The sequence below is a fragment of the Mauremys reevesii genome, linkage group 2, assembly GCF_016161935.1.
Source record: "Mauremys reevesii isolate NIE-2019 linkage group 2, ASM1616193v1, whole genome shotgun sequence".
In the NCBI taxonomy this organism is placed as follows: domain Eukaryota; kingdom Metazoa; phylum Chordata; order Testudines; family Geoemydidae; genus Mauremys; species Mauremys reevesii.
Genome location: NC_052624.1, coordinates 27,680,721 through 27,706,208, shown reverse-complemented (window position 1 = coordinate 27,706,208; position 25,488 = coordinate 27,680,721). Strand labels below are relative to the sequence as shown.

Here is a 25,488-nt window from a genome sequence, read left to right as displayed (position 1 = left end):
CCCCTGCCTTCATTTCAGCAGAATGGACAAACTATGAATCTGAGGCAAAGAAAGGCTAAGTTGCAGTCAGGTGACAAAGAGGAGGAGATGGTGACAACACTAGATATAATGGCAGCGCCAGAAAATCTGATCTCCTGCTATCAAATAATCATCTAGAAAGCCACGGAAGTCTTAGCACTGGGTGACACAAGGGACTGATGAGAGCACAGCGGCTTTCAGAGCTAGGGAACTTGGCTTGAATTAGCCATGTTGATAGGGTAGTAACAAAGTAAGGGTTATCGGCCTCTATGAATGAGTTGGTGACACTGGAGTATATAACAGATGAAGTTGGGAAGGAAAAATGCCCTCTCCCCAGAGCATAAGGCCCCACAGGGAGCCTCATAAATGTTCCCGCCATCTGCACAAACCCCAGCTTTTCCCTTCTACCTCCTCACAAACACCACGTTCTCTCTTCTTCTTCCCCCCAATCCCACATGCTCCCCCCCCATTGCTCCTTCTGCCACCCCCTTCATCCTCCCCTCCCTTTGCAAAATCTCCCATCCCTCCCAGCACAAGCTCCTTCCTCAAAACCCTGCAACACTGCCCCTACCTCTTGTGTTTCCCTGCCCGAAACCCCAGAGTCTCCAGCTCCACCTGCTCTTCTCCCTGTCTCAAGTCCCCACTGTCTCTGCCAGCTCTCCCGACCCATGTTCTGCCGTACCAGCACCCAGCACTCACCAGCGCTCTCTCTTTAAGTTGCTTTCTTGCCCTACCCCACCCACATCTGTACACAAAGTCCATATTGCCAGCCCCCAAGGTTCAATACCCTGTCGGGCCTCACAAAATCACAAAACGGCCCAACATCTTGGCTTTTTTTTTTTAAAGATTCTATTGTGGGGGTTTTGTCCACTTTTGATTTTTGCCCTCCCCACCCCCATTGCATGGGATACTTACAGGGCTGCTGCTTTGCCAAATGTCCTGAGTAAGGTGATTCTGGCCCCTGCTGCAGGTGCTCTTGGGCTGCCTGATGGTGCAGAGCTCCCAGCTTCTCCTCAGACCCCCCCACCTGATGATTAATTAATTCTGTGCCCAGCCCCACCTCAGATGCTCTGCATGCCCCTGGGGGAGGGGGGTGGCAGTGTTAGCTTCAGAGGCTCTGACTTCCTCCTCAGTCCTCCTGTTGTACAGATAGAGAGAACTTTGGGAGGAACGGCAGAGTGACTCACTTTTCATTGGAGAGGAGGGAGTGAAGCTATCCTGAGCTGCTGGGCAACTTCTGCTCCCACCTACCCCACCCATGAGAATGGTCTCAGCTGCTCCCTTTCTCACCTAAAAACTCTGCTCCCCAGGGAGTGGGCAGAGAGAGAGAAAGAGAGAGTTCTTCCTGTGTCCTGCAGCAGCCCCCACTGGGAAGACAGGCAGTCAGAGAGGGTATTTCCCCAGGCAGGGCTGGAGCTTCTCTTGTCAATACGGGACTAGCTCTAGCAGGGCCGAAATCATGAGGCTCCCAAAGAAACCATGACAGTTGCAATGCTAAGAGGGGCCTACTCCCCAAGAGACCCTGCCTTTGTTCCAGCTCTCAAACCTTCCCCTTTTCCCCACGTTTCCCCACTCACTATGCTGAGCCCTATCTGTCTCCCCAAGATACCCCCAAAGGTCTTTCCCCTCTTTGTACCTTTTACCTAGGAGGAGAGGTGGCTGCTGCTGGTGGTGGTGGGAAGGCCAGTATCCAGAACTCCTCCCTCCCCTCTGGACACCCTCTGCACACAGCTGTGGGAGGGGAGGAGGAATGGAGGAAAGGGACCCAATCAGGACTGGGATGGAGCTGAGCCAGCTGTACAGAAGAGTCTCAGGACAGCCTTCCACCTGCCCCTTAGGAGAACACAGGAATTGTTGCTGGCTGGAGTCTGCAGTGAGGCATCTGCTGTAGTTCTGCCCACCTGTACCATTCAAAAACCATGAGCCAGGCCCCCGTATGGCAGGAGATTGTTTTAAAATTCATGAGATTTTTGAAAGTAGTAATTTTTGCTTTCTTTTTATTTGCCTCTGGTGTTTGAACCCTTAAGGGGACATGCTTTCAAGTTTCTCTCTGCAGCCATGAGAGCTAAAAACTTGGGCCCAGATCCATAAACATATTTAGGCTCCTAACTTCCAACCTAAAAACCTTTGTTGATCTGGGCCTTAGGTTTGCTGATCAAAGCAATTCTGACTGTTGTCAGCCACCTTCCCCCACCCTTCCCAGCCAGCCAACAATGCAGAGAAGAAAAGAACTGGGCCCTGGAAGCTGAAAAATTGGGAGTGGGAGCATGACCCAGTCCACACTATAATTTCACCTGTGTTTGGTGATCTTAGTTAAGTTCCCATTGGACATGTATCTATAATTCTCTTTGGAGGCAGCCTCAGCAGAGAGATCCAGGACTAAGATGAAGACAAAACAACCCATCGTGCTGTGCCGCTCCTCCGTCTGGCCTCTCCAGCATAATGTTCCAAAGTAAGGCTGAGGCACATTGATAGGGTATTATGCTGTTGTCCATATTGTACCAATTCTGTAGCTAAATGGAGAACTTCATAAGTATTAAAATGCACTTAATAAAAATAATGACGCACATTAGCCAAGCCATGGGATTACTGGAGTGTAATGAAAAAATCCCAACATTACCAAATGTTATGAAAATTTTACTTTCTAACATGTGAAACATTGATTGAGAGCCTGCAATATCCCTTAGGAGTGAAACCACAGCCCCACACTGCCTGGATAAAAACTCAGGCAGGTTTTAATATGATTTTTATGGTTTTATATTAAGACACCATCTTAAAAGAAGTTAGTGATGCCAAAAGAGTGATTTGGGAGAAGGGCCAGTTAAGTTATTCCCAGAGGACACGGAGGACGGTATTGAAATAAATAATAAATAAATTATATTCTATAAAGTTAGAAAATTTCACTACTGACCCAAATTGTTCCTTATGTAAAGAGATAGCAAACTAGATAAAGGCTAGGGGAGAGCCAAGAGAAGTCACTTCTGAAAGGAACATCATTTTACTATATTTAGAATTCAGCAAAGCAAACATTATTATGGGTGTGGAATAACAGAATAGCCATTTTAAACAATAAGAAAATTTTGAAGGGGCTGGTAACATTTCAGTCTCATTATTTCCACTGATTTTAACAGAATGCATGTAACTAAAACCCACAACAAGTTTTGAAACTGTTTAAGTGTCTGAATTTTATATTACTGTAGCAAGACACCAGCCCTAAAAAGAAATTAATAAGTGAACAGGTAGCTATTGTACTGATCATACTGAAGTAATATTTATGGCCTAGAGAAAGACCTTCACGGTGCTGCCCCAAATAATCAACTCTGTTAAGGACTTTCTTTTTATACTTTGAACTTTTTAATGAACCATTAGGACAAGTCCTAGCTAAGTCCAATATGCTCAGACTTGTATAGTAGAACTGCACCTCAAGGCTATGTAGAGAGACTTTTCAGATGTCACTGATGTCATATCTGCCACATAGAGTTTCTATGTTCATTGGAGCATGACTACACATTTTATCACTGGTGTCTCTGTTTATTTTAGAATTAAGTGCAGTGCATGGAGCCCACAGCTTCCTTTGGCACCCCACCTGAGTGTGGAACTACATAATCCAAACCATCTTGCTTTGCAGGATACAGACATTGATTCTCTCTGCAAGGTAGTTGACAAAGCACGGCATGTTAGGACATGTAGCCCCATACTCACAGGTGCCGCACCAGGAAAGGTTGCAGATTTTCCAGCCCTGACAAGCCTGAACTCCAGAACTCATGCCTGGGTGTGGGAAAGAATAGGGACGTCCTGTCAGCGAGCCCACAAAAGCCAGCAACTCTCTTCCCCTTTTTGCCAAATGCTTCTCCATTCAGAACCAAGACCCACATCCCCCTCCCTCTTCAGTCCCCAGACTCCTATCTCTATTCCTTCTCCCACTGTCAAATCACGTGCATGCTTTTCTCCCTTCAAATTTGAAATGCCCAAACAGAGGAAGACTCATCATCAAGCCTTGTGGTGCTGCTGGATGACCTCCTCCTGTCCCTAAGTGTGTGGAGGGCACCCACAACCTGGTCTGGAAGCCAAGTGCAAGGGATCCAGGCTATTAGCTGAGGATAGGTGCATTTGGGAATGATTCAGCTAATTTCACAATGACCTTGCTCATGAATGGGCAGCGGGCAGTAGTTTGTGAGGTCCACCCAGTCAACAGAACATTTCTTAAGACTATGACACGTTTCTAGCTGTGTGGGAGGTTTTCTTCAGCCAATCTGGAGTGGCAATCTCTGTTCTCCAGGCTGTTATGTTTTCAGGCATCTTTCAACAGCTCCCAGGGGCATGTCTGTGACTCACAGGAGGTGACTCAGATTTCTTCCAGCACTTGTGGAATTCATGCACTGAATTTCATACATGGAATGGTGTCTATTCTTTTCATTTTGTGGCTACTGCAGTGGTTAGACATATATCACCAATATATTAAAAGGTTGGGAAAGATTCCCTTTGGACAAAAATGGACACTAATCCCTTTACCTGGCATCTTTGAGATCACTCTAGAGTACAGATGACTACATACTGTACATGACTCTGTAATTTTCAGATCTGCTGCCTCAGGAGCCTGTTTTCTAATTTACATACTGCAACCCAACAATTTACCACCCTGTGAATTTCTTGGGCACATTTGAGTCTCTTCCCCAACCTCCCTCTTCCTTCCCTGTGCTGATCACAGATTTTATTAGCAGGTTCTGATAAAGTACCAGGCTGAAGAAAAGCAGGGGAGATGGACTTGAGTACAGAGTTTATGGAGGAAGAGTGAGGTGTGTGTCTTTTGGAATAGTGTAGATATAGAGTTGAAAATTAATGTTATTAAATTAGCAAGGTGCTGGTATATCAACCAATTTTCTCTGAGAAATAATATGAATCTATAATATATGACGTGTATGCATTGTTACCATATGCTTCTAGTAAGTTACATGCATCCAACGAAGTGGGTATTCACCCACAAAAGCTCATGCTCCAATACATCTGTTAGTCTATAAGGTGCCACAGGACTCTTTGCTGCTTTTACAGATCCAGACTAACACGGCTACCCCACTGATACTAAGTTACAGGCCATTATGGAAATAAAATCAAAAGATATACAGGAGGCCCTCAGCCATTTTCAAAGCTGCCTTAAAAAACACACCCAACCCCCACCCTAGCCCTGCCCAGTTGCTGCAAGCTTGGGCCCTAGTTCACAGCTGCTGAGGAAAGTGGTTTTATGCATATTAGAGTAACTAGCTTCCATTAGGAGGGGGATAATCATAGTATTTGCCATTCACTGAATATGCTGAAAACAGGACCTTGTCAGCTGGAAATCCTCCTAACCTATTTTTATGCATCCAGTCTCCCTGTAAGCAATAATATATCAAGAGGCTGGACAGAGTAAGAGTGAAAGAATAGACACTGTGGCTATATTGAGAGTAGGAGGCATTTTAGGAGGATCTGCTTTTTGTTGTCTCAACTTATAGTACATAGAATCATAGAACTGGAAGGGACCTCAAGATGTCATCTAGTCCAGTCCCCTGCACTCATGGCAGTTCTAAGTATTATCTAGACCATCCCTGACAGGTGTTTGTCCAACCTGCTCTTAAAAATCTCCAATGATACAGATTCCACAACCTCCCTAGGTAATTTATTCCGGTGCTTAACCACCCTGACAGGAAGTTTTTCCTAATGTTCAACTTAAACCTCCCTTGCTGCAATTAAAGCCCATTGCTTCTTGTCCTATCCTCAGTAGTTAACAGTTTTTCTTCCTCCTCCTCCTAACAACCTTTTATGTACTTGAAAACTGTTATAATGCCTCCTCTCAGTCTTCTCTTTTCCAGACTAAACAAACCCAATTTTTTCAATCTTCTGTTATACGTCATGTTTTCTAGACCTTTAGTCATTTTTGTCACTCTTCTCTGAACTCTCTCCAATTTGTCCACATCCTTCCTGAAATGTGGCACCCAGAGGCACCAGTCGAGGCCTAATCAGAGTGGAGTAGAGCAGAAGAATTACTTCTCATGTCTTGCTTACAATACTCCTGCTAATACATCCCAGAAGGATGTTTGCTTTTATGGCAATATTGTTACACTGTTGACTTATATTTAGCTTATGGTCCACTACGATCCCCAAATCCCTTTCTGCAGTACTTTTTCCTAGGCAGTCATTTCCCATTTTACATGCGCGGAACTGATTGTTCCTTCCTAACTGGAGTACTTTGCATTTGTCCTTTTTGAATTTCATCCTATTTACTTCAGACCATTTCTCCAGTTTGCCCAAATCATTTTGAATTTTAATCCTATCCTCCAAAGCACTTGCAACCCCGCCCAGCTTGGTATCGTCCGCAAACTTTATAAAAGTGTACTCTCTATGCCATTATCTAAATCATTGATGAAGATATTGAACAGAACCGGACCCAGAACTGATCCCTGTGGGACCCGACTCGTTATGCCCTTCCAGGCTGACTGTGAACAATTGATAACTACTCTCTGGGAACAGTTTTCCAACCAGTTTTGCACCCACCTTATAGTAAGTCCATCGAGGTTGCATTTCCCTAGTTTATTTATGAAAAGGTCATGTGGGACAGTATCAAAAGCTTTACTAAAATCAAGATATACCATGTCTACCACTCCCCCCCAGCCACAAGGCTTGTTACCCAGTCAAAGAAAGCTATCAGGTTGTTTGACACGATGTGTTTTTGACAAATCTATACTATTACTTATCTCCTTATTATCTTCTAGATGTTGCAGGCTGGCTAACCTAGTGAGGAGGGCTTTAAACTAGGTTCACCGGGGGAAGGAAACCAAAGCCCCGAGGTAAGTAGGGAAGTGGGATATCGGGAGAAAGCACAAGTAGGTGAGTGCAAGAGGGGAGGGCTCCAGCCCCATACTGGGACACCAGGACGATCAGTGAGTTATCGTACATGCCTATACACAAATGCAAGAAGCCTGGGGAACAAGCAGGGAGAACTAGAAGTCCTGGCACAGTCAAGGAATTATGATGGAATTGGAATAACAGAGACTTGGTGGGATAACTCACATGATTGGAGTACTGTCATGGATGGATATAAACTGTTCAGGAAGGATAGGCAGAGCAGAAAAGGTGGGGGTGTTGCGTTGTATGTAAGAGAGCAGTATGACTGCTCAGAGCTCCAGTATGAAACTGCAGAAAAACCTGAGAGTCTCTGGATTAAGTTTAGAAGTATGAACAACAAGGGTGATGTCATGGTGGGAGTCTGCTACAGACCACCTACCAGGGGGATGAGGTGGACGAGGCTTTCTTCCAGCAACTAACAGAAGTTGCTAGATCACAGGCCCTGGTTCTCATGGGTGACTTTAATCACCCCAATATCTGCTGGGAGAGCAATACAGCGGTGCACAGACAATCCAGGAAGTTTCTGGAAAGTATAGGGGACAATTTCCTGGTGCAAGTGCTGGAGGAACCAACTAGGGGAAAAGCTCTTCTTGACCTGCTGCTCACAAACAAGGAAGAAATAGTAGAGGAAGCAATAGTGGATGGGAACGTGGGAGGCAGTGACCATGAGATGGTCGAGTTCAGGATCCTGATACAAGGAAGAAAGGAGAGCAGTAGAACAGAGACCCTGGACTTCAGAAAAGCAGACTTCGACTCCCTCAGGGAACTGATGGGCAAGGTCCCCTGGGAGAATAACATGACGGGGAAAGGAATCGAGGAAAGCTGGCGGTATTTTAAAGAATCCTTATTGAGGTTGCAGGAACAAACCATCCCGATGTGTAGGAAGAAAAGTAAATATGGCAGGCGACCAGCTTGGCATAACAGTGAAATCCTTGCTCGTCTTAAACACAAAAAAACAGCTTACAAGAAGTGGAAGATTGGACAAATAACCAGGGAGGAGTATAAAAGTATCGCTCAGGCATGCAGGAGTGAAATTAGGAAGGCCAAATCACGCTTGAAGTTGCAGCTAGCCGGAGATGTTAGGAGTAACAAGAAGGGTTTCTTCAGGTATGTTAGCAACAAGAAGAAAGTCAAGCAAAGTGTGGGCCCCTTGCTGAATGAGGGAGGGAACCTAGTGACAGAGGATGTGGAGAAAGCTAGTGTACTCAATGCTTTTTTTGCCTGTGTCTTCACAGACAAGGTCAGCTCCCAGACAGCTGCACTCTGCAGCACGGTATGGGGAGGTGACCAGCTCTCTGTGGAGAAAGAAGTAGTTTGGGACTATTTAGAAAAGCTGGACGAGCACAAGTCCATGGGGCCGGATGCGCTGCATCCGAGGGTGCTAAAGGAGTTGGCTGATGAGATTGCAGAGCCATTGGCCATTATCTTTGAAAAATCATGGCGATCGGGGGAGGTCCCGGATGACTGGAAAAAAGCTAATGTAGTGCCCATCTTTAAAAAAGGGAAGAAGGAAGATCCAGGGAACTACAGGCCAGTCAGTCTCACCTCAGTCCCTGGAAAAATCATGGAACAGGTCCTCAAGGAATCAATTCTGAACCACTTAAAGGAGGGGAAAGTGATCAGGAACAGTCAGCATGGATGCACCAAGGGCAAGTCATGCCTGACTAACCTAATTGCCTTCTATGATGAGATAACCGGTTCTGTGGATGAGGGGAAAGCAGTGGATGTGCTATTTCTGGACTTTAGCAAAGCTTCTGATACAGTCTCCCACAGTATACTTGCCAGCAAGTTAAAGAAGTCTGGGCTGGATGAATGGACGGTAAGGTGGATAGAAAACTGGCTAGATGGTCGGGCTCAACGCGTAGCGATCAATGGTTCCATGTCTAGTTGGCAGCCGGTATCAAGTGGAGTGCCCCAAGGGTCGGTGCTGGGGCCGGTTTTATTCAATATCTTCATTAACTATCTGGAGGATGGTGTGGACTGCACCCTTAGCAAGTTTGCAGATGACACTAAACTGGGAGGAGTGGTTGATACGCTGGAGGGTAGGGATAGGATACAGAGGGACCTAGACGAATTAGAGGATTGGGCCAAAAGAAATATGATGAGGTTCAACAAGGACAAGTGCAGAGTCCTGCACTTAGGATGGAAGAATCCCATGCACTGCTACAGACTAGGGACCGAATGGCTGGGCAGCAGTTCTGCAGAAAAGGACCTAGGGGTTACGGTGGATGAAAAGCTGAATATGAGTCAACAGTGTGCCCTTGCTGCTAAGAAGGCTAATGGCATTGTGGGTTGTATAAGTAGGGGCATTTCCAGCAGATCGAGGGATGTGATCATTCCTCTCTATTCAGCACTGGTGAGGCCTCATTTGGAGTAGTGTGTCCAGTTTTGGGCCCCACACTAGAAGAAGGATGTGGATAAATTGGAGAGAGTCCAGCAGAGGGCAACAAAAATGATTAGGGGGCTGGAGCACATGACTTATGAGGAGAGGCTGAGGGAACTGAGATTGTTTAGCCTGCAGAAGAGAAGAATGAGGGGGGATTTGATAGCTGCTTTCAACTACCTGAAAGGGGGTTCCAAAGAGGATGGATCTAGACTGTTCTCAGTGGTAGAAGATGACAGAACAAGGAGTAATGGTCTCAAGCTGCAGAGGGGGAGGTTTAGGTTGGACATTAGGAAAAACTTTTTCACTAGTAGGGTGGTGAAGAACTGGGTTACCTAGGGAGTTGGTGGAATCTCCTTCCTTAGAGGTTTTTAAGGTCAGGGTTGACAAAGCCCTGGCTGGGATGATTTAGTTGGGTTTGGTCCTGCTTTGAGCAGGGGGTTGGACTAGATGACCTCCTGAGGTCCCTTCCAACCCTGAGATTCTATGATTCTATGTTTGCAAATTGATTGCTTAATTATTTTCTCCATTATCTTTCTGGGTACAGAAGTTAAGCTGACTGATCTGTAATTCCCTAGGTTGTCCTTATTTCCCTTTTTATAGATGGACACTATATTTTCCCTTTTCCAGTCTTCTGGAATCTCTGTTTCCCATAACTTCTCAAAGATAATCGCTAATGGCTCAGATATCTCCTCAGTCAGCTCCTTGAATATTTTAGGATGCATCAGGTCTTGGTAACTTGAAGACATCTAATTTGTCCACGTAATTTTTAACTTGTTCTTTCCCAATTTTAGCCTCTTGTCCTACCTCATTTTCACTGCCATTCACTATGTTAGGCATCCAATCACTACCAACCTTCTTGGTGAAAACCGAAACAAAGAAGGCATTAAGCATCTCTGTCATTTCCACCTTTTCTGTTATTATTTCCCCCTTCTGTCCTTGGTCTTCCTCTTGCTTCTAATGTATTTGTAGACTGTTTTCTTGTTTACCATTTATGTCTCCAGCTAGTTTGATCTCATTTTGTGCCTTGGCCTTTCTAATTTTGTCCCTACATACTTGTAGTATTTGTTTATATTCATCCTTCGTAATTTGACCTATTTTTCCACTTTTTGTAGGGCTCTTTTTTATTTTTAGATGGTTGAAGATCTCCTGGTTAAGCTACATGATTGTGGTGGTGCTTATTTAGCTGAAGGTTGATGCTTCTGCAGATTTTCCTGTCTTACATGCATTTTGTTTATTGGAATGGCAAGGGGAAAAGGGGAAGGGTGTAGAAGATTAATATTCTATTCCCCACACTATAACTACATCTTTCCCATGATCTGGGATGAACTTTAGGAGCAGGATCACATATAGACTAGCTTCTAAAGCCTCAGCTTATGCTCAAGCCTCTTTACATGTGCCAGTTTGTTGTACAATGCAAGGTAAAAATGGTGTTGCACTCTCTCCAGCTATTTGCATATTAACAAAGGCAGTCAAGCTCAACTGAAATATAATTTGCAACACTTGTCGGGTTTCCCTGATGGTATATTAAAGCCTCAACATTTTACATGACACTTATGGGAAAATCTCAATGTATGTACTATAGATGGCTTCTATTAACACCCAGAGCCAGTATTACTGAGTTCTTTCACTACTCTTGAGTTCCTTTTGTTGTAAATAGGGCCAAGGCAGCTCTTGGATATTTCCTTACTAGTGTAGACATTTCACTTAAACTGCATACAGCATGCAGGGGTCTGGTATTTTCACGTTGTATTCAGCTAATTATTGCATTGCATAATAGTAATCATTGATAACAGTAAACACTGTTGCCTCAAGCTTATTTAGCCACCTATACTATTGCCTTGCATACTAGAAGACATTTCTATGCAGTCTGAAGGCAATGTAGGGCAGTTTATCTACTGTTGAGGGAGATAAAGCATGAGATGACCATTATGGTTCTTGCTGGCACCAGTGAGGCCTGGAAGTGATGATCTTGGTTGCCTTGGGGAAACTGGGCAGTTGCTGGCTGATTTGCAGAAGGCTGCATCACTCTACCCAAAGAGCAGGAGCATGGGGTGGGAAGTGAGCTAATGTAGAGTCATGAAACTGTCGAGGTGGGATCTCTACTCTCTAGGTGCATACAGCCTGAGGAAGATGGTGTCAGAGAAGGAGTAGAGGTAAGAGAGGGCTCTGTATGAGACCGGGATGAAGATGGTACGGGTGCCTTGGACTTTCTCGTCATTACATTTTGATAAGTCTTGATTCCTGAAGAATGTCAGAGAAGATGGATCTTGGCAATTCTAGCTGGCAGGCTTATCTTAGGATGTGTTTAGACAATACCGAGGTTCTCGTGCTGATGTCTAATGGAGCCTTGGAGGTACCATTTCAGGACACAAAGTTTCCTCAGTAACAACTCTTAAGTGACCTACCTCCTCTTCTTCTCTCAGAAAACTGAGACTTTCTTTTTATTATTATTATTTGGAGTGTTTCAGCTTCCAATAGGTACTGAAGTACTGGGGGAGTCAGACCCCACACAGGCCTTAGGGACTGTTGCACGAAGAGCTTCAATCCTACTTCCTTCTCTTTGTTTTTACACCCCATAAACACTTTGCACTTGGATGGAACATGAGAGACGCCAAGACTGCTAGAATGCCTTTTGCTCCAGGGGAAAAACCTATTGCAGGTCTGGCAAGCTTTGAATCCCAAATCCTTTGGTGTATCCCAGATAAGAAGCCAAGTGAGCAAAGGATGCAGTCCTGGAAACTGGGGGGAAGTAAAAGAGGGGGGACCTCCCCAAAGGCAACAATTTATGCCAATAAGGAAATAATAAGCAAAAAGAAATATCAATAATGGAAAGGTAAAGTAACTTAATAGCCACTAGGAAGCAGTGAACACAGAATTGCTCCGTCTCAAACCACAGGCTGTTGAAAAGGAACTGGAGGGGCAGCGATCCACTCCTCCCTATATGCCCTTAAGAATGTAAGAATGACCATACTGGGTCAGATCAAAGGTCCATCTAGCCCAGTATCCTGTCTTCCAATAGGGGCCAACGCCAGGTGCTTTAGAGAGAATGAACAGAACAGGTAATCACCAAGTGATCCATCCCATCACCCATTTCCAGCTTCTGTTCTGAGGTGAGGTCATGCTATAAGCAGGCATGGACTAACTCAAATCCCTGGTCGATAACACGTGGGCACATGCACATCATATATTTGAGGAAACTAGATTTCCCCAAAACAACCGCCTTTCCCAGAGCCTGCTTCCCTACCTCTTCAAACTCCTGTGGTCTGGTGTCACTTTATTTTATTTTTTATTTGATTCACAGGGCAGGGAGCTTGTCTTTATTTCCTCACAAAGCAACATGCACATCCATTAAGGTACATAAATCCTATATGTCACTTGTTTTCCTCACTTGTATACCACAGTTTATGCTTGTCTAGCTTCTGGACACCATGTAGCACAGTCTTTAGTACTTATTGCAGAGTCCAAACTTGCTCAAGGAAAGCAAAGGTCAATCTTGCATAGTTTCAAAATTACCATGATCGGATTGGAAATTCTTATTGATTCCTGCTCATGCTGTGTCTTGTCCAAAAAACTATGTTGTCTCATCAGCTCCCTGGAGTTGTGCGAAACTTGTCTCAGCTCATGCCACTCTGGATGTCTTCAGATATATCACAGTGAAGCTAAATACCAATCAGATCAGGAACAATTACTCCTGAAAGGTGTCTTCACCAGACTTGAGTACCTCAAATTAATTAATTACCAGTTAATGGAAGGTACTTAACACATTTGTGAAAATTAGTGTGGCCACTCCCCCACATTCCTTCTTTACCCCTAGTCATCAGCCTATATGTTATTGTCCTAAAGATATAATTGGAAGATACCAGTTTATAAAAAAATATTTTCTTCTAAAACAGTTTAGTCTATTACATAGTCAATATGTAAACATAATCAAAGTGGGAAGCTATGAACAGATTAAGAAAGATGCGCTCTCTCAAGCTATTTTGAAAGTTTCCTCTTATACATTGCATGGCATTGCATAGATACAGCACTTTTGAGAGTTTCAAGACAAAGTTCAACATTACAAATAATGCAGTTTGATCTGGAAAAGAAAACACAGGACACACCTTAATTTTTAAAAATAAATTTAGATTTAAATTGATGTTCTCAACATAGGAATGATCAATAATGCTGATTAAGAGTCACAGTAATATCAGGAAAAAAAGTTTTGCTCTCAGATGCTGGACAAAATAACAACGTTTTCAGATCCAGCAGGATGGCTGCAAATATACCAGCAAATCACATATATTAACAGGCTTGTTGCAGATGAAAACCTCAGATTTAATTTTGTCCTATACTGGAACACACAGACTGTAGCATTTTTTAAAATCTGCCTTTTCCTTCCTCTTTTTGTAGCTTGCTGGTGTTTTGAGATGACACTTGCCAGGTTGTTTAGTTGCCGGGCTGTAGCACAAAGCTGTAAGCAATATCACCCTGTGCCAAGAATGACTTCAGTGAACTAACCCAACTTGAGAAGGCTGAATCTTTTCCCCTGGGGGGGAGGGTGTGGATAGGAATAAATTCTAAAGTAAAATTCAAAGCATTGCATAGCTACAGCTACATTTTAAGAGAAGGGCACTGACTCAGTTTGTGTATAATTATGAAAGATATTGTATGGGGATGCCAACTATATTGGAATATATGGATCTTTTAAAATGACTAGACATGTCTTGACTAAGAAGTACACTTGTCTAAAAAAACTCCAGAGATAAGGTAACATTGAAGCCCCAGATGTTTGTTCTGGAGCGCACTCAGCAAAAATTCTGTTTAGTCTATAGCGTGGTTCTGTAAAAGATGGTTTGTAAAAGTTTGTCTCTGACCAGATGAAATGTTAGCATTCTACTAGCAAGACCCATGTGTAAACACGTTTATACTAAAAATTCTAGTGAGAGTATAGACATGGGATTAGAAAATTGGACAGTAAGGAGCTGTCTAGTATACAGAGAAGTCACAAGAGGAAATAAAGTATAGACTTGCCTTAAGAAGCTTTAGTACCATCTTTGGAATGCATGTGTTTGAAAGTACAGTAACTGAGCTCCCACTCTACATAATGGGGACCTACTGTATTCTATCACTCAGCTCAGTACTGGATATTATTCTGGGAAGTGAGCCGGGTGTTCTGAATCTAGATTAACCTAACAATGCTACTAAAAGCATGCACCATATATATGCAGAAATATGTAGTGCCCATTACTGTTACTTGCTCAGCAAGACCCATGTAAACAAAATGTTTTAGCACATTGTCAATGGATTCTGGTATTAAAACACATAAGCCAATCTACTGTACCTAACTAGGTAATTCACATCGTCATTGTCTAGGAAATGAGAGACTGAGCAACAGCCTGAGTGAACAGAGGAAGGCCACTCCTACAGTAGGGAGCTAGCACAGGAGAGGAAGCAGTGGGAGAAAGGAGTGAATAAAAGGTGCCTTAGGCGCTTGGGAGAAAGGACAGAAATCCTCTTCAGGAACTGGAGAGTAGCAGCAGCAGCAGGTGCCTTCTGTATGTAGGGCTTCGATCCACATATATAGTATATAAAGTGAAATAAGCAAATTTTGAATTACTGGTCAATTATATTCCTTCTCAGGAATGTGATGACTGGAGATTTATGATAATCACCCTAACTTCATGAATTATGAGACTTTTATTCTCTCAATTGTCTGGTTATTCTCCTGCTGTATACTGAGAGAGAGAGAGAGAGAGAGAGAGAGAGAGACAGACAGACAGACACATATAAACACATACATATGGCCTTTAGACATTGACAAAATATATCAAAATTAGCCTGATCCCAGATAATCAAAACATGTACTTTAACAAATATATTCTTTTAAAATGCTGTTTTACCTACTGTGTTTAGTATTCAGCTCCTTATAAACAAGTCCCATGAAAGAGCTAAATCGGAGGAAATTCAAAAAAATGAACATAACTGACACTGTTTTCAGAACTTCTAGGGCCACAGAATATTAACAGCCATGATTTCATAGCTACTTTTATAATCATTAACCTGGAGACACATTCCATTTCTTTATTTTTTTTATTTGACAAGCAGCAGTATCATGTTCATCTTTTTTATTTTACACTTTAATGTAGATACAATTATTAGGATATTTGTCATATTACAATATTTAGTTTAACTTTTTATTTTAAGATACATTAAAAAACATCAACTGCAAACGTGAAGGAGGGGAAAAAAAAAAAAAAAAAAAAGCATGGTACCCAACCAAATTTCCACATTTCAGCAATACTTCACTCATTCTTTTAGTAAAGTTTTAAGAAATGTCATAATGACATGAGCTTGAAATATCTATAGGCATTTTCATTGACGCTCATGACGTGGCACTGGTGATGTTGTAAACAGCAGAAAAACAGGGGCTGCCAAGTGACCAGTTATGGAGGCACAGACCTGCTTCTTCCCACAGGAACACACCAAACAGTGACAGCAATGCTCTCTTACAACCACACTTGCTGGAGAGCAACATCATGCTACATAACTGTATTCATCTGCTGAGGCCTGGCTTCGCTCGATGTATTGTTTATCTATCAGAACTTCAATACATTTCTTAATCATGCTGATACTTGGGTTAAACCTAGCTCTCGACTGGCTAATTACCTGTGGAAGAAAAATATTTAATATATCACTTATTCATTAACATCGCTTCAATGCAAATGCAATATAAATATTCTCTAAAGAAAAAAAGACCACAAAAATGATTATTACATACTATATTTCTGAGAGACAGAAAGCCTCCATCATGTACTAAGGTCAAAACACACACACACTTTCTGTCCTGACTATATCTATTTCTTTTATTGGTTAAGTTTACTTTTCCCATCAATGGAAAATTGTAACTTGCAGTTGCACCCCTTGGTTAACTTGTCACAGAACAGATAAAGGGAAACATTCAATTTAACATTCATATAGTCTACATTTCTTTACCTATATTATTAACTTCTTATATCAGTGGTTTTCAACCTGTGGTTCATGGACCCTAGGGGGTCCACAGACTATGTCTAAGAATTCTGCACCTCCATTTGAATTTTTTAGGGGTCCACAAATGAAAAGGTTGAAAATCACTGCCTTAGATAAAAAAAAGAAAATCATTTAAAAAATCCAATGTGCTTTTCGCTAATTATGTTGTTTACTTTTTGAATTTGTCAGCTTGGCAAATACAGCAGAAATCAGTTAGGTCAGTTTCACTTCCGAGTTACCAGTACTGCAGTGTTTCATTTGTGAATATTATAGTTTGTTATTTGTATAAGAATAGTTTCAATTAGAATTTAAAATTAAAATAATTATTAGTCGTAGGTTTTATAACTGTTTTTATAAAAACTGTTGAGGCAATTTGAAGTGATAGATAATATTCCTTTAATGTGGGTTTATAGTCTGATTGCCAAATGAATTGTGCTCAAGATTACAAGTAAAGAGATTACTGAAGAAGAGGTTAAATCTAGCATGGGATCTCAGAGCTAAGCACAATTTTCTCTTCATGAATCTTCATAACTAAGGCTGGTTGTTTGTCATGGCAAAAAAAAGGTAATTTTAGTTTTTTTTAAAAAGGAAAGATAATAGCAAACAAGTTCATTTTCCTTTTGAATAGCCATCACTAACAGTTTAAAGATATATATATGAAGACGGAAAAATACAAAAATACACCAAATGATAAGCATTTTATGAAACATTTGGTAGCATGTTTGTTTGGACAAAACATGTTATCCATTCATAAATTACATGTTTTAAAACCATTAAAAAGAACCTCAGCTCACTCTCCCATTCTCCACTATTCAGGACAAAATGACAAATTAGAAAAAATGGAGCCTTTCAGTAGCAGTTTGGCTGGGGTTGATAGAGCCCGTACTTTGAATGAAAAAAACTAAATGCCACTTTCTGTAATAGACATCGTGGCCTGACAGTCTTAATTATCCTCAGTAATCATTAGATAACACATTTCCCATAACTTCATTTACTTCATTTCTCCTATACTTCATTTCTTTCATTCTTGCAAAGCTAAGAGGGGACAAGCTAGATTCTGTACTTCCTTATGCATCATAACCAAAACTGTCTGCTAAGTTCTAATCGATTATACCTGTGCTGCTTCAGCCCCAGACTTTGAAGGAATTGGACAGATGCATTGAAATGCCTAATTTGGCCTGCAGAAACAATCTTTTTCTGGGACTAATTTTCCCCACAGTGAGACATTTGGGCTGTGCCTCTCTTCTTATAAATACTCAAGGCAGTTCAGACTGGTTCATAAGATTCTGGGGCTTGGCCATGCCCTTTCTATTCATACATCAGATGTGTTCAAACGCTGGTAGATAAATTAAAAAAAAACCTATTCACCCATGATAACTAGATACACAATGATTGTGGAAGACACCTTCATAGACATAGCTGAAGAAATTATCCTGGGTCTCTCTCAACACTTGTAAGAGTATTGTCCATACTCTTGAGCAGTCCGAGAGAACAGAAGGTCTGAGAGAAGGTAGATGAGTCTATTACTTCAGAGGAGTATACTGTTTTTTTTGCTGCTCAGTAATCAAGCTGTATGACTACCACTGAAGTTCAGTGAGAGTCTCAGCGCTTATGTCACTTCTGAAAATGGGATATATACTTCAAAGTCAGTTAGGTGCTTTTGAAAATCTACCCCAGTAGGTAATTTGAGACAATGAAAATTATTAAAAGGGAGAAAGCAACCATCTTCCTAGCAATGGAAGAAGGGGAAAAAAAGCAAATACAAGAAGACCTGGCTATCTGAGAGCAACAGTATCTTTTGCCAGCAATCTCTCACTTGCTTCCCTTGTGAAAACAATTTCACGTTGCAACTGGATACAGCAGGGGACATCCTAGCTTTGGGTGGGCAAACTTTCTGGCCTGAGGGCCACATCTGGGTATGGAAATTGTATGGCAGGCCATGAATGCTCTGGGGATGTAGGTTCTGGGGTGGGGCCAGAAAAAAACGGTTACTCACCTTTTTGTAACTGCTGTAATTTGAGATGTGTTGTTCATGTCCATTCCAAGCAGGTGTGTGTGCGCTGCGTGCATGCCAGCCCGAAGATTTTCCCTTAGTGTCCGTAGGGTTGGCCTTGGCGCCCCCTAGAGTGGCACCTCCATGGCACCCTATATAGGGGCCCGCCGACCCTCCACCCCCTCAGTTCCTTCTTGCCGGCACTCCGACAGAGGGGCAGGAGGGTGGGTATTGGAATGGACATGAACAACACATCTCGAAGAACAACAGTTACAAAAAGGTGAGTAACCGTTTTTTCTTAGAGTGATTGTTCATGTGCATTCCAAGCAGGTGACTCACAAGCCTGAGTTTAGGTGGCAGGGTCGGAGTTCACTGCAGACTGGAGCACCACCTTGCCGAAGACTGCATCATTTCTGGCCTGGTGCGTGATGGCATAGTGCGACGTGAATGTGTGGATTGAGGACCACGTGGCAGCCCTGCATATCTCCTGTGTCGGGACCTGAGCCAGGAATGCCGCGGAGGAGGCCTGTGCCCTTGTGGAGTGGGCTGAGATTGGCAGGGCAGGCACCTTGGTCTGATTGTAGCATTTGCGGATGCAAGCAGTGATCCATGAGGAGATACACTGTGAAGAGATGGGGAGCCCCTTCATCCTGTTGGCCACAGCTACAAAGAGTTGGGTTGATTTCCTGAACGGTTTAGTTCGTTCAATATAGAGTGCCAGGGCCCTCCAAACGTCCAGGGAATGCAGCCTACGCTCTGCGTTGGAGGATTGTGGCTTAGGGTAGAACACAGGGAGAAAAATGTTCTGCCCCATGTGGAATTGGGAGACAATCTTAGGAAGGAACGTCGGGTGTGGCCTGAGTTGGACTTTGTCTTTGTGGAAGGCAGTGTATGGAGGCTTGGACATCAGCACTCTGAGCTCCGATACCCTCCTGGCCGAGGTGATAGCCACGAGGAATGAGACCTTATAGGAGAGATATAGCAAACAGCAGGTAGCCAGTGGCTTGAAGTGGGGCCCCGTGAGGGCAGAGAGGACCAAATTAAGGTCCTAAGCCGGGACTGGTTGTCGAGTACGCGGGAACAGCCTATCCAGGCCCTTGAGGAAGCGACAAACCAATGGGTTTGTGAAGACTGAACCACCTTCAGCTCCTGGGTGGAATGCAGAGATAGCCGCCATGTAGACCCGAACCGAAGAGAGGGAAAGTCCTCGCTGTCTCAACTGGAGTAGGTAATCAAGGATGAGAGGGATTGGGGGGAGCAATGGAGCCTGTCCCTGCTGTTCAGCCCAGATGGAAAAAAGTTTCAACTTGGCCATGTATGTGGCCCTGGTGGAGGGTTTTCTGCTACTGAGGAGGACTTGTCTGACTTGCTGTGAGCATTGCATTTCCACCGGGTTTAGCCCTGGAGCATCCAGGCTGTGAGGTGGAGTGACTCCAGGTTCAGGTGGCAGAGGCGGCCTCGATCCTGTGATCAGGTCCGGGAGCAGAGGCAACGTGAGGGGCGCCTGTATGGACATGCGCAGCAGCGACGTGTACCAATGCTGGCACGGCCACGCCGGCACTATCAGTATGACACGAGCATGATTCCTGCATATCTTGAGGAGTACCCTGGGGACCATGGGGATCAGAGGGAAGGTGTAAAGCAGGCCGCCTTCCCACGAGAGAAGGAAGGCATCCATTAGAGACCCTGGACTGCGCCCCATGAGGGAGCAGAACTATCGACACTTCCTGTTGTCCCTTGAGGCAAACAGGTCTATCTGGGGATAACCCTAGAGATGGAAGATTGAGCGTGCCACGTCTCGGCGAAGGGACCACTTGTGACCATGGAACGAGCGGCTGAGGGCGTCTGCCAGGCTGTTCTGCTCGTCCAGGAGGTAGGATGCCGTTAGGTGAATTGCGTTCTGTACGCAAAAGTCCCATAATGCGAGGGCTTCCTGGCACAGGGGAGAGGAGCCTGCACCCCCCTGTTTGTTGATATAGAACATTGCTGAGGTATTGTCCATGAGGACTGCAACACACCTGCCCGCCAAGCGAGATTTGAAAGTGAGGCAGGCAAGGCAAACAGCCCATAGCTCCCTGATGTTGATGTGTAGGGAAAGATCCTCTGGGGACCAAAGGCCTTGGGTCCTGAGATTCCCTAGATGTGCCCACCACCCTAGATCCGACACATCTGTCACCAAAAAAGGGCTGTCTAAGGGCTGGCGAAGGGTACTCCTGCATAGACCACCCGCGGGTCAAGTCACCACTGGAGGGAATCCAGCACCACTCAGAGAAGCGTCACCACTGAGTCCAGCGCATCTCTGGTTGGTCGGTACACAGACGCTAAGCAGGACTGAAGAGGGCGCAGCCTGAGACTGGCATGACTCACCACGTCGGTGCACGCAGCCATATGTCCCAGCAACTTGAGGCAGTTTCTCGCTGTTGTGGTCAGGAAACGGCGGAAACCGAGGATGTCGGAGGACATGGACCAAAACCTGGCCTCCAGTAGGTATGCTCTGGCCTGCGTCAAGTTCAGAACTGCCCCTATGAACTCTATCCGTTGGACAGAAGACAGGGTAGACTTGGCCTCGTTCAACAGGAGACCGAGCTCGAGGAAGGTCTGTCTGATAAAGACCACCTGAGCCTCCACCTGTGCCTTGGAGTGGCCCTTGATGAGCCAATCGTCCAGGAAGGGAAACACCTGAGTCCCGTGCTTGCGCAGGAAAGCTGCTACAACTGCCATGCACTTTGTGAAGACCCTTGGGGTGGCTGACCAGCCAAAAGGTAGGACTGCAAACTGGAGATGGGTGTTGCCCACTATGAACCTGAGATAATGTCCGTGCTGAGGGATTATTGCGATATGGACATACGCATCCTTCAAGTTGAGGGTGGCGTACCAGTCTCCTGGATCCATGGAAGGGATGATGGAGGACAGGGAGACCATACGGAACTTGAGCTTCTTTACAAACTTGTTCAGACGCTGCAAGTCCAGAATGGGTCGGAGGCCCCCTTTTGCCTTTGGTATTAAGAAATAGCGGGAGTAAAAACCCCTGCCCCTGAGGACTTCCTCCACTGCCCCTACTACGAGGGACTGCACTTCCTGAATTAGAAGTTGCTCGTGAGGGGGGTCCCTGAAGAGGGACAGGGAGGGGGGCTGGTGGGGCGGGAGGGAGGAGAATTGGATAGAATATTCCCTCTCTACCGTGCGGAGCACCCAACTATCCTATGTGATTCGGGACCAGGCACGATAGGAGGAGGACAGAAGTGACGAAAAGGTAGGGTTGGTAGGATCCAGAGTCCTGACTGGTAGGTCGTCCTCGACTGCACCATCAAGTTTATGGTCTAGGCCCTGAGGGAGGCAGCAGCTGGCCAGACGACTGGCCAGCGGGCTGTTGTTGCCTCCTTCTGCCATTTCTGCTTCACCTACTCGAGGGCTCCAGGTGTTTCTGGGGCTGGTACGGCCGTGGAGTTGGCTGTGACCTGAATTGCCTGCGTTGGGTGGCTGGGGTGTGCAGGCCTAGCCAGCGTAAGGTAGCCCTTGAGTCCTTTAAGCTACGGAGCCCCTTGTCCATCTTCTCGGAGAAGGGCATGGGCCCCTCGAAGGGGAGGTCCTGGATGGTCTGTTGGACCTCATGTGGAAGGTCTGAGACCTGAAGCCAGGCTCCCTGCTGCATGACCAGCCCGGTTGCCAGCATGCGGGAGGCTGCATCCGCTGCATCCAGGGCCGCTTGGAGGGATGCCCGGGAAATCAGCTTCCCCTCCTCTACCACAGTGGAAAATTCTGTTCACGATTCCTGGGGAAGGAGTCAGGCGAATTTGGACAAGGCCGAGCACGTATTATGGCCATACCAGCTCACTATAGCCTGTTGGTTGGCTATATGTAAGTTGCAGACCCCCCGCTGAGTACACCTTTCTACCCAAGAGGTAGAACTTCTTGGCCTCTCTGTTCTTCGGTGTAGACCCTTGGAATCCCTGACGCTCCCTTTGGTTGGCCACATCCACAAGCAGAGAGTCCAGGGGAGGGTGGGTATATAGGTGTTCATGGCCCTTGGAGGGTACAAAGTAGCACCTCTCTGTCTTTTTGGCCGTAAGGGACAATGAAGCTGGCATCTGCCACAAGATGCAGGACGTATCTGCTATCATTTTGATCAACGGTAGGGCAACCATAGACGGGCCCGAGGGGGCCAGGATGTCCACTACTGGATCTACATCCACCTCGATCTCCTCCGCTTGGATCGCCAGGCTCTGAGCGGCACGCTTAAGTAGCTGCTGAAGCACCCGGTTGTCCTCTAGGGCCGGTGGCGCTGAAGTTTCCGCAACCGCCTCATCCAGCGAAGAAGAAGAGATCACCTACAAAGGACTTTCCTCTGTACCCTGAGCCTCTGCAGGGTTCTGTGGCACACGGTACTCTGGTTGCGTGGCCGGTGCAAATGTAGGATGCGGCACTGTGGCTGGTACCGGGGTCAACGTCTAACGACGAGGTGTGCTGGGCAGTGCCTGCGGCGTCGGAAACATGGTCCCTGTCGGTGCCAGTGTCTGACTAGGCGGTGCCGGGTTCTGTTGCGGCACACTCCTGTTGAACAGTGGTGCTGGTGGTGGAGACATTTGCGCTGGAGCCACTGACGTCGAGGAGACCGACACAGACCTGAAGCGCGGGCCGTGCGCCTGTCCCAAGGACTGACGGTAGGCCCAGGGAGTCTGGAACGGCCACTGGGAGGGCGTTTACCACTGTTGCTGCCACTGCACTGGGTAAGGTCATTGGCTTGCCTGAGAAGCCGACCTCCTGCTTCTCAGTCTACTGGAGCGGTAGGATTCAGCCTCCAAGTCCGAGGTCTCTGAATAGGAAGACCGAGGGGGAGCAGTACCCACTGTTGCCAGGGAGTGGTGCCACAAGGCTGGGGAGCGCACTCTCTGTGCTGGTGCTACTGCAGCGGCGCGAGGCAGGGACTGGAGTGACATCATGGATGGCTTGCCCCTTGTTTGGATCGGGCAGTGTCTGGCAGCTCTTTCCACCAGCGTGAGGAAGCCAGCACTGGGAGGCGTAATAAGTCAGAGACCGCCTTGAACGCCTCCAGCGTCGATGGAAGACGCACATTCTCGCTGAGGTCCGGGGATCTAGACCGGTCTGGACTTGACTGCACCGCCAGCGGGGCGAGAGTCAGTGGGACCTTGGAAGGATGCGGTTGTGGCTCGGCTTGTCCCACCGCACTCGTGGACGCTGCCAGCCTTTTAAGGTCCTGGTGAGGTGAACGGTTCCTCACCAGCCTCTTCTTTTTTTGCGGGCACTGGAGATGGTGATCGGTGCTGCACAGAGGACGATTTTCTATGTCCCGATTCTCTCTGGTGCTGGGAAGTAGAGGTCTTAGACTGGGCCTCCTGTCTTGATAGCGGTGCCAGAGCACTGCGCACCGAGGATGAGGTGCAGGACAAGTGCGGGTTACTCTTTGGCATAAACTTCCTGGAGTCTGTGCAGAGTTTAAACCCTGGGGACCCAGGCATGCCCCAGCGGGGTGACGAGTACGTTTGGGGGTGGGAAGCCCCCCAACAACTAACACTAATTCTAAACTATGAGAGGGAACAACTATATACACTTAGACGAGACACTGCTAGGTTTGTTCCAAGAGCGAGTAAAGTTCCAGCTAGCCGTCACCGGCGGTAAGAAAGAACTGAGGGGGTGGAGGGTCGGCGGCCCCCTATATAGGGCGCCATGGAGGCGCCGCGCCATGGAGGCGCCAAGGCCGACCCTACGGAAGCTGCTACGGGAAAATCTTCTGGCTGGCGTGCATGCAGCGTGCACACACCTGCTTGGAATGTACATGAACAATCACTCGAAGAAGAATGAGGGGGCTCCAGCCTGGGGACTGGGAGGCTGGAGGGGGTGAGGGCTCCGGCTAGAGGTGTGGTCTCTGGGGTGGGGCCCGGGGTGAGGAGTTTGGGGTGCAGGAGGGGGCTCTGGGCTGAGGAAAGGGGTTAGGGTGTGGGAGGGGATATGGGCTCTGAGCTGGGGCTGTGGATTCCAGGCTGGGGCCAGAAATGACAGGTTCAGGGTGCAGGGAAGGGGGTTGGGGTTCAGGAGGGTGAAGGCTCTGACTAGGGGTGCGAGGATTAGGGTTCAGAAGGGTGCTCCAGGCTGGGGCTGAGGGGTTTGGAGGGTGGGAGGGGGATCAGGCCTGCGACAGGGGGTTGGGGCACAGGAGGAGGTCGGGGTGCAGGAATTGCAGATGAAGACAGATGGATGACAGTTGTGTGGAGATCAGTGTCTGGATCTTACTGTATGCTCCCTGTATTGAGAAGTCTCTGTGGACATCATAGTGGAGTACTTTTTGGTTCAGGGACCTCTGGGTCATTTGATGTTGTGTATCTATCTCAACTCTCACACAAATAATCCTTTAAGAAGGGAATTAAAAATTCCTCTGATCAGTAAAATAGGGTAACGATGGTTACCTCCTTTGCAAAGCACTTCAAAATCTACTGATGAAGAGCGCTAGGTATTAAATCATCACATATCTGTATGCCAAAAGCATGGAGAGGGTCCTCCTAATCTTTCTGCAAGGTAGCCTGGGATTATGCTCTAAAAACACTAGTACAAAATGAAGCCCTGAACTACTCAAACTGGCTACTAACAATACCTTCATAAGCACCTTGGGGTACACAGATTAAAAGGTAAGGTTTTGTATTGATAGCGATGATTTCTGTAGGCAAAAGAAATTTCAGATAACAGGTCTAGACTGGACTATGAAAGGTAGCATCTGTCAGGTCCATAATCATTAGAAAGTCTACTGGAAAGATTGCCGTGATGGTGGAAGCTAGCGTCTCCAGGCTAAGTTTTGCTTTGTTCACTGATCTGATTGTTCACAGCCTCTTGAGAAGCATGATGGTCTGAAAAATCCTTAACTGGTGGGGGGATGTTTTGGCACGGTGAGTCTCAGGTGAAAGAGAGGACTGACCACCCTGTGCTGAGATGTCTCCGGAGGAGTCTTGGCTGGTGTAGGGTGGGATGCAGAGTCCCCTACAGGTTTGGACTATAAGTCCCTTCCTGTGGGACAGCAAGGGTGTATATACTGAGAAAAACTGGTAGAACGTTTCCTTCTGTGTGTCCTAAGAGGGTCTCCTCATAGACGGAGCTTCTCTTGGCCTTTTACTTGCTTTATTTAACTTGCTGCACAATGGTGGGAAAGTAGGGAGGAACAGGAAGGAGCTTAACGGGTGATCACATTCAGGGCTCA

General features: G+C 45.9%; 1 protein-coding gene across 13 annotated transcripts in view; it reads right to left on the bottom strand.

Moving 5' to 3' along the window:
- Window positions 1-15,378: 15,378 nt before the first annotated feature.
- CUL2 (cullin 2) overlaps window positions 15,379-25,488 on the bottom strand; it is a 109,739-nt gene continuing 99,629 nt past the window's right edge. For 10 of the 13 annotated variants that reach the window (XM_039523113.1, XM_039523106.1, XM_039523109.1 and 7 more), the window contains one exon: window positions 15,379-15,931. In XM_039523113.1, the coding sequence (XP_039379047.1) occupies window positions 15,800-15,931 (132 nt within the window). In that variant the 3' untranslated portion in view covers window positions 15,379-15,799. The remainder of the gene's footprint in view (window positions 15,932-25,488) is intronic. The other 3 variants (XM_039523116.1, XM_039523117.1, XM_039523118.1) reach the window with 2 other exon arrangements.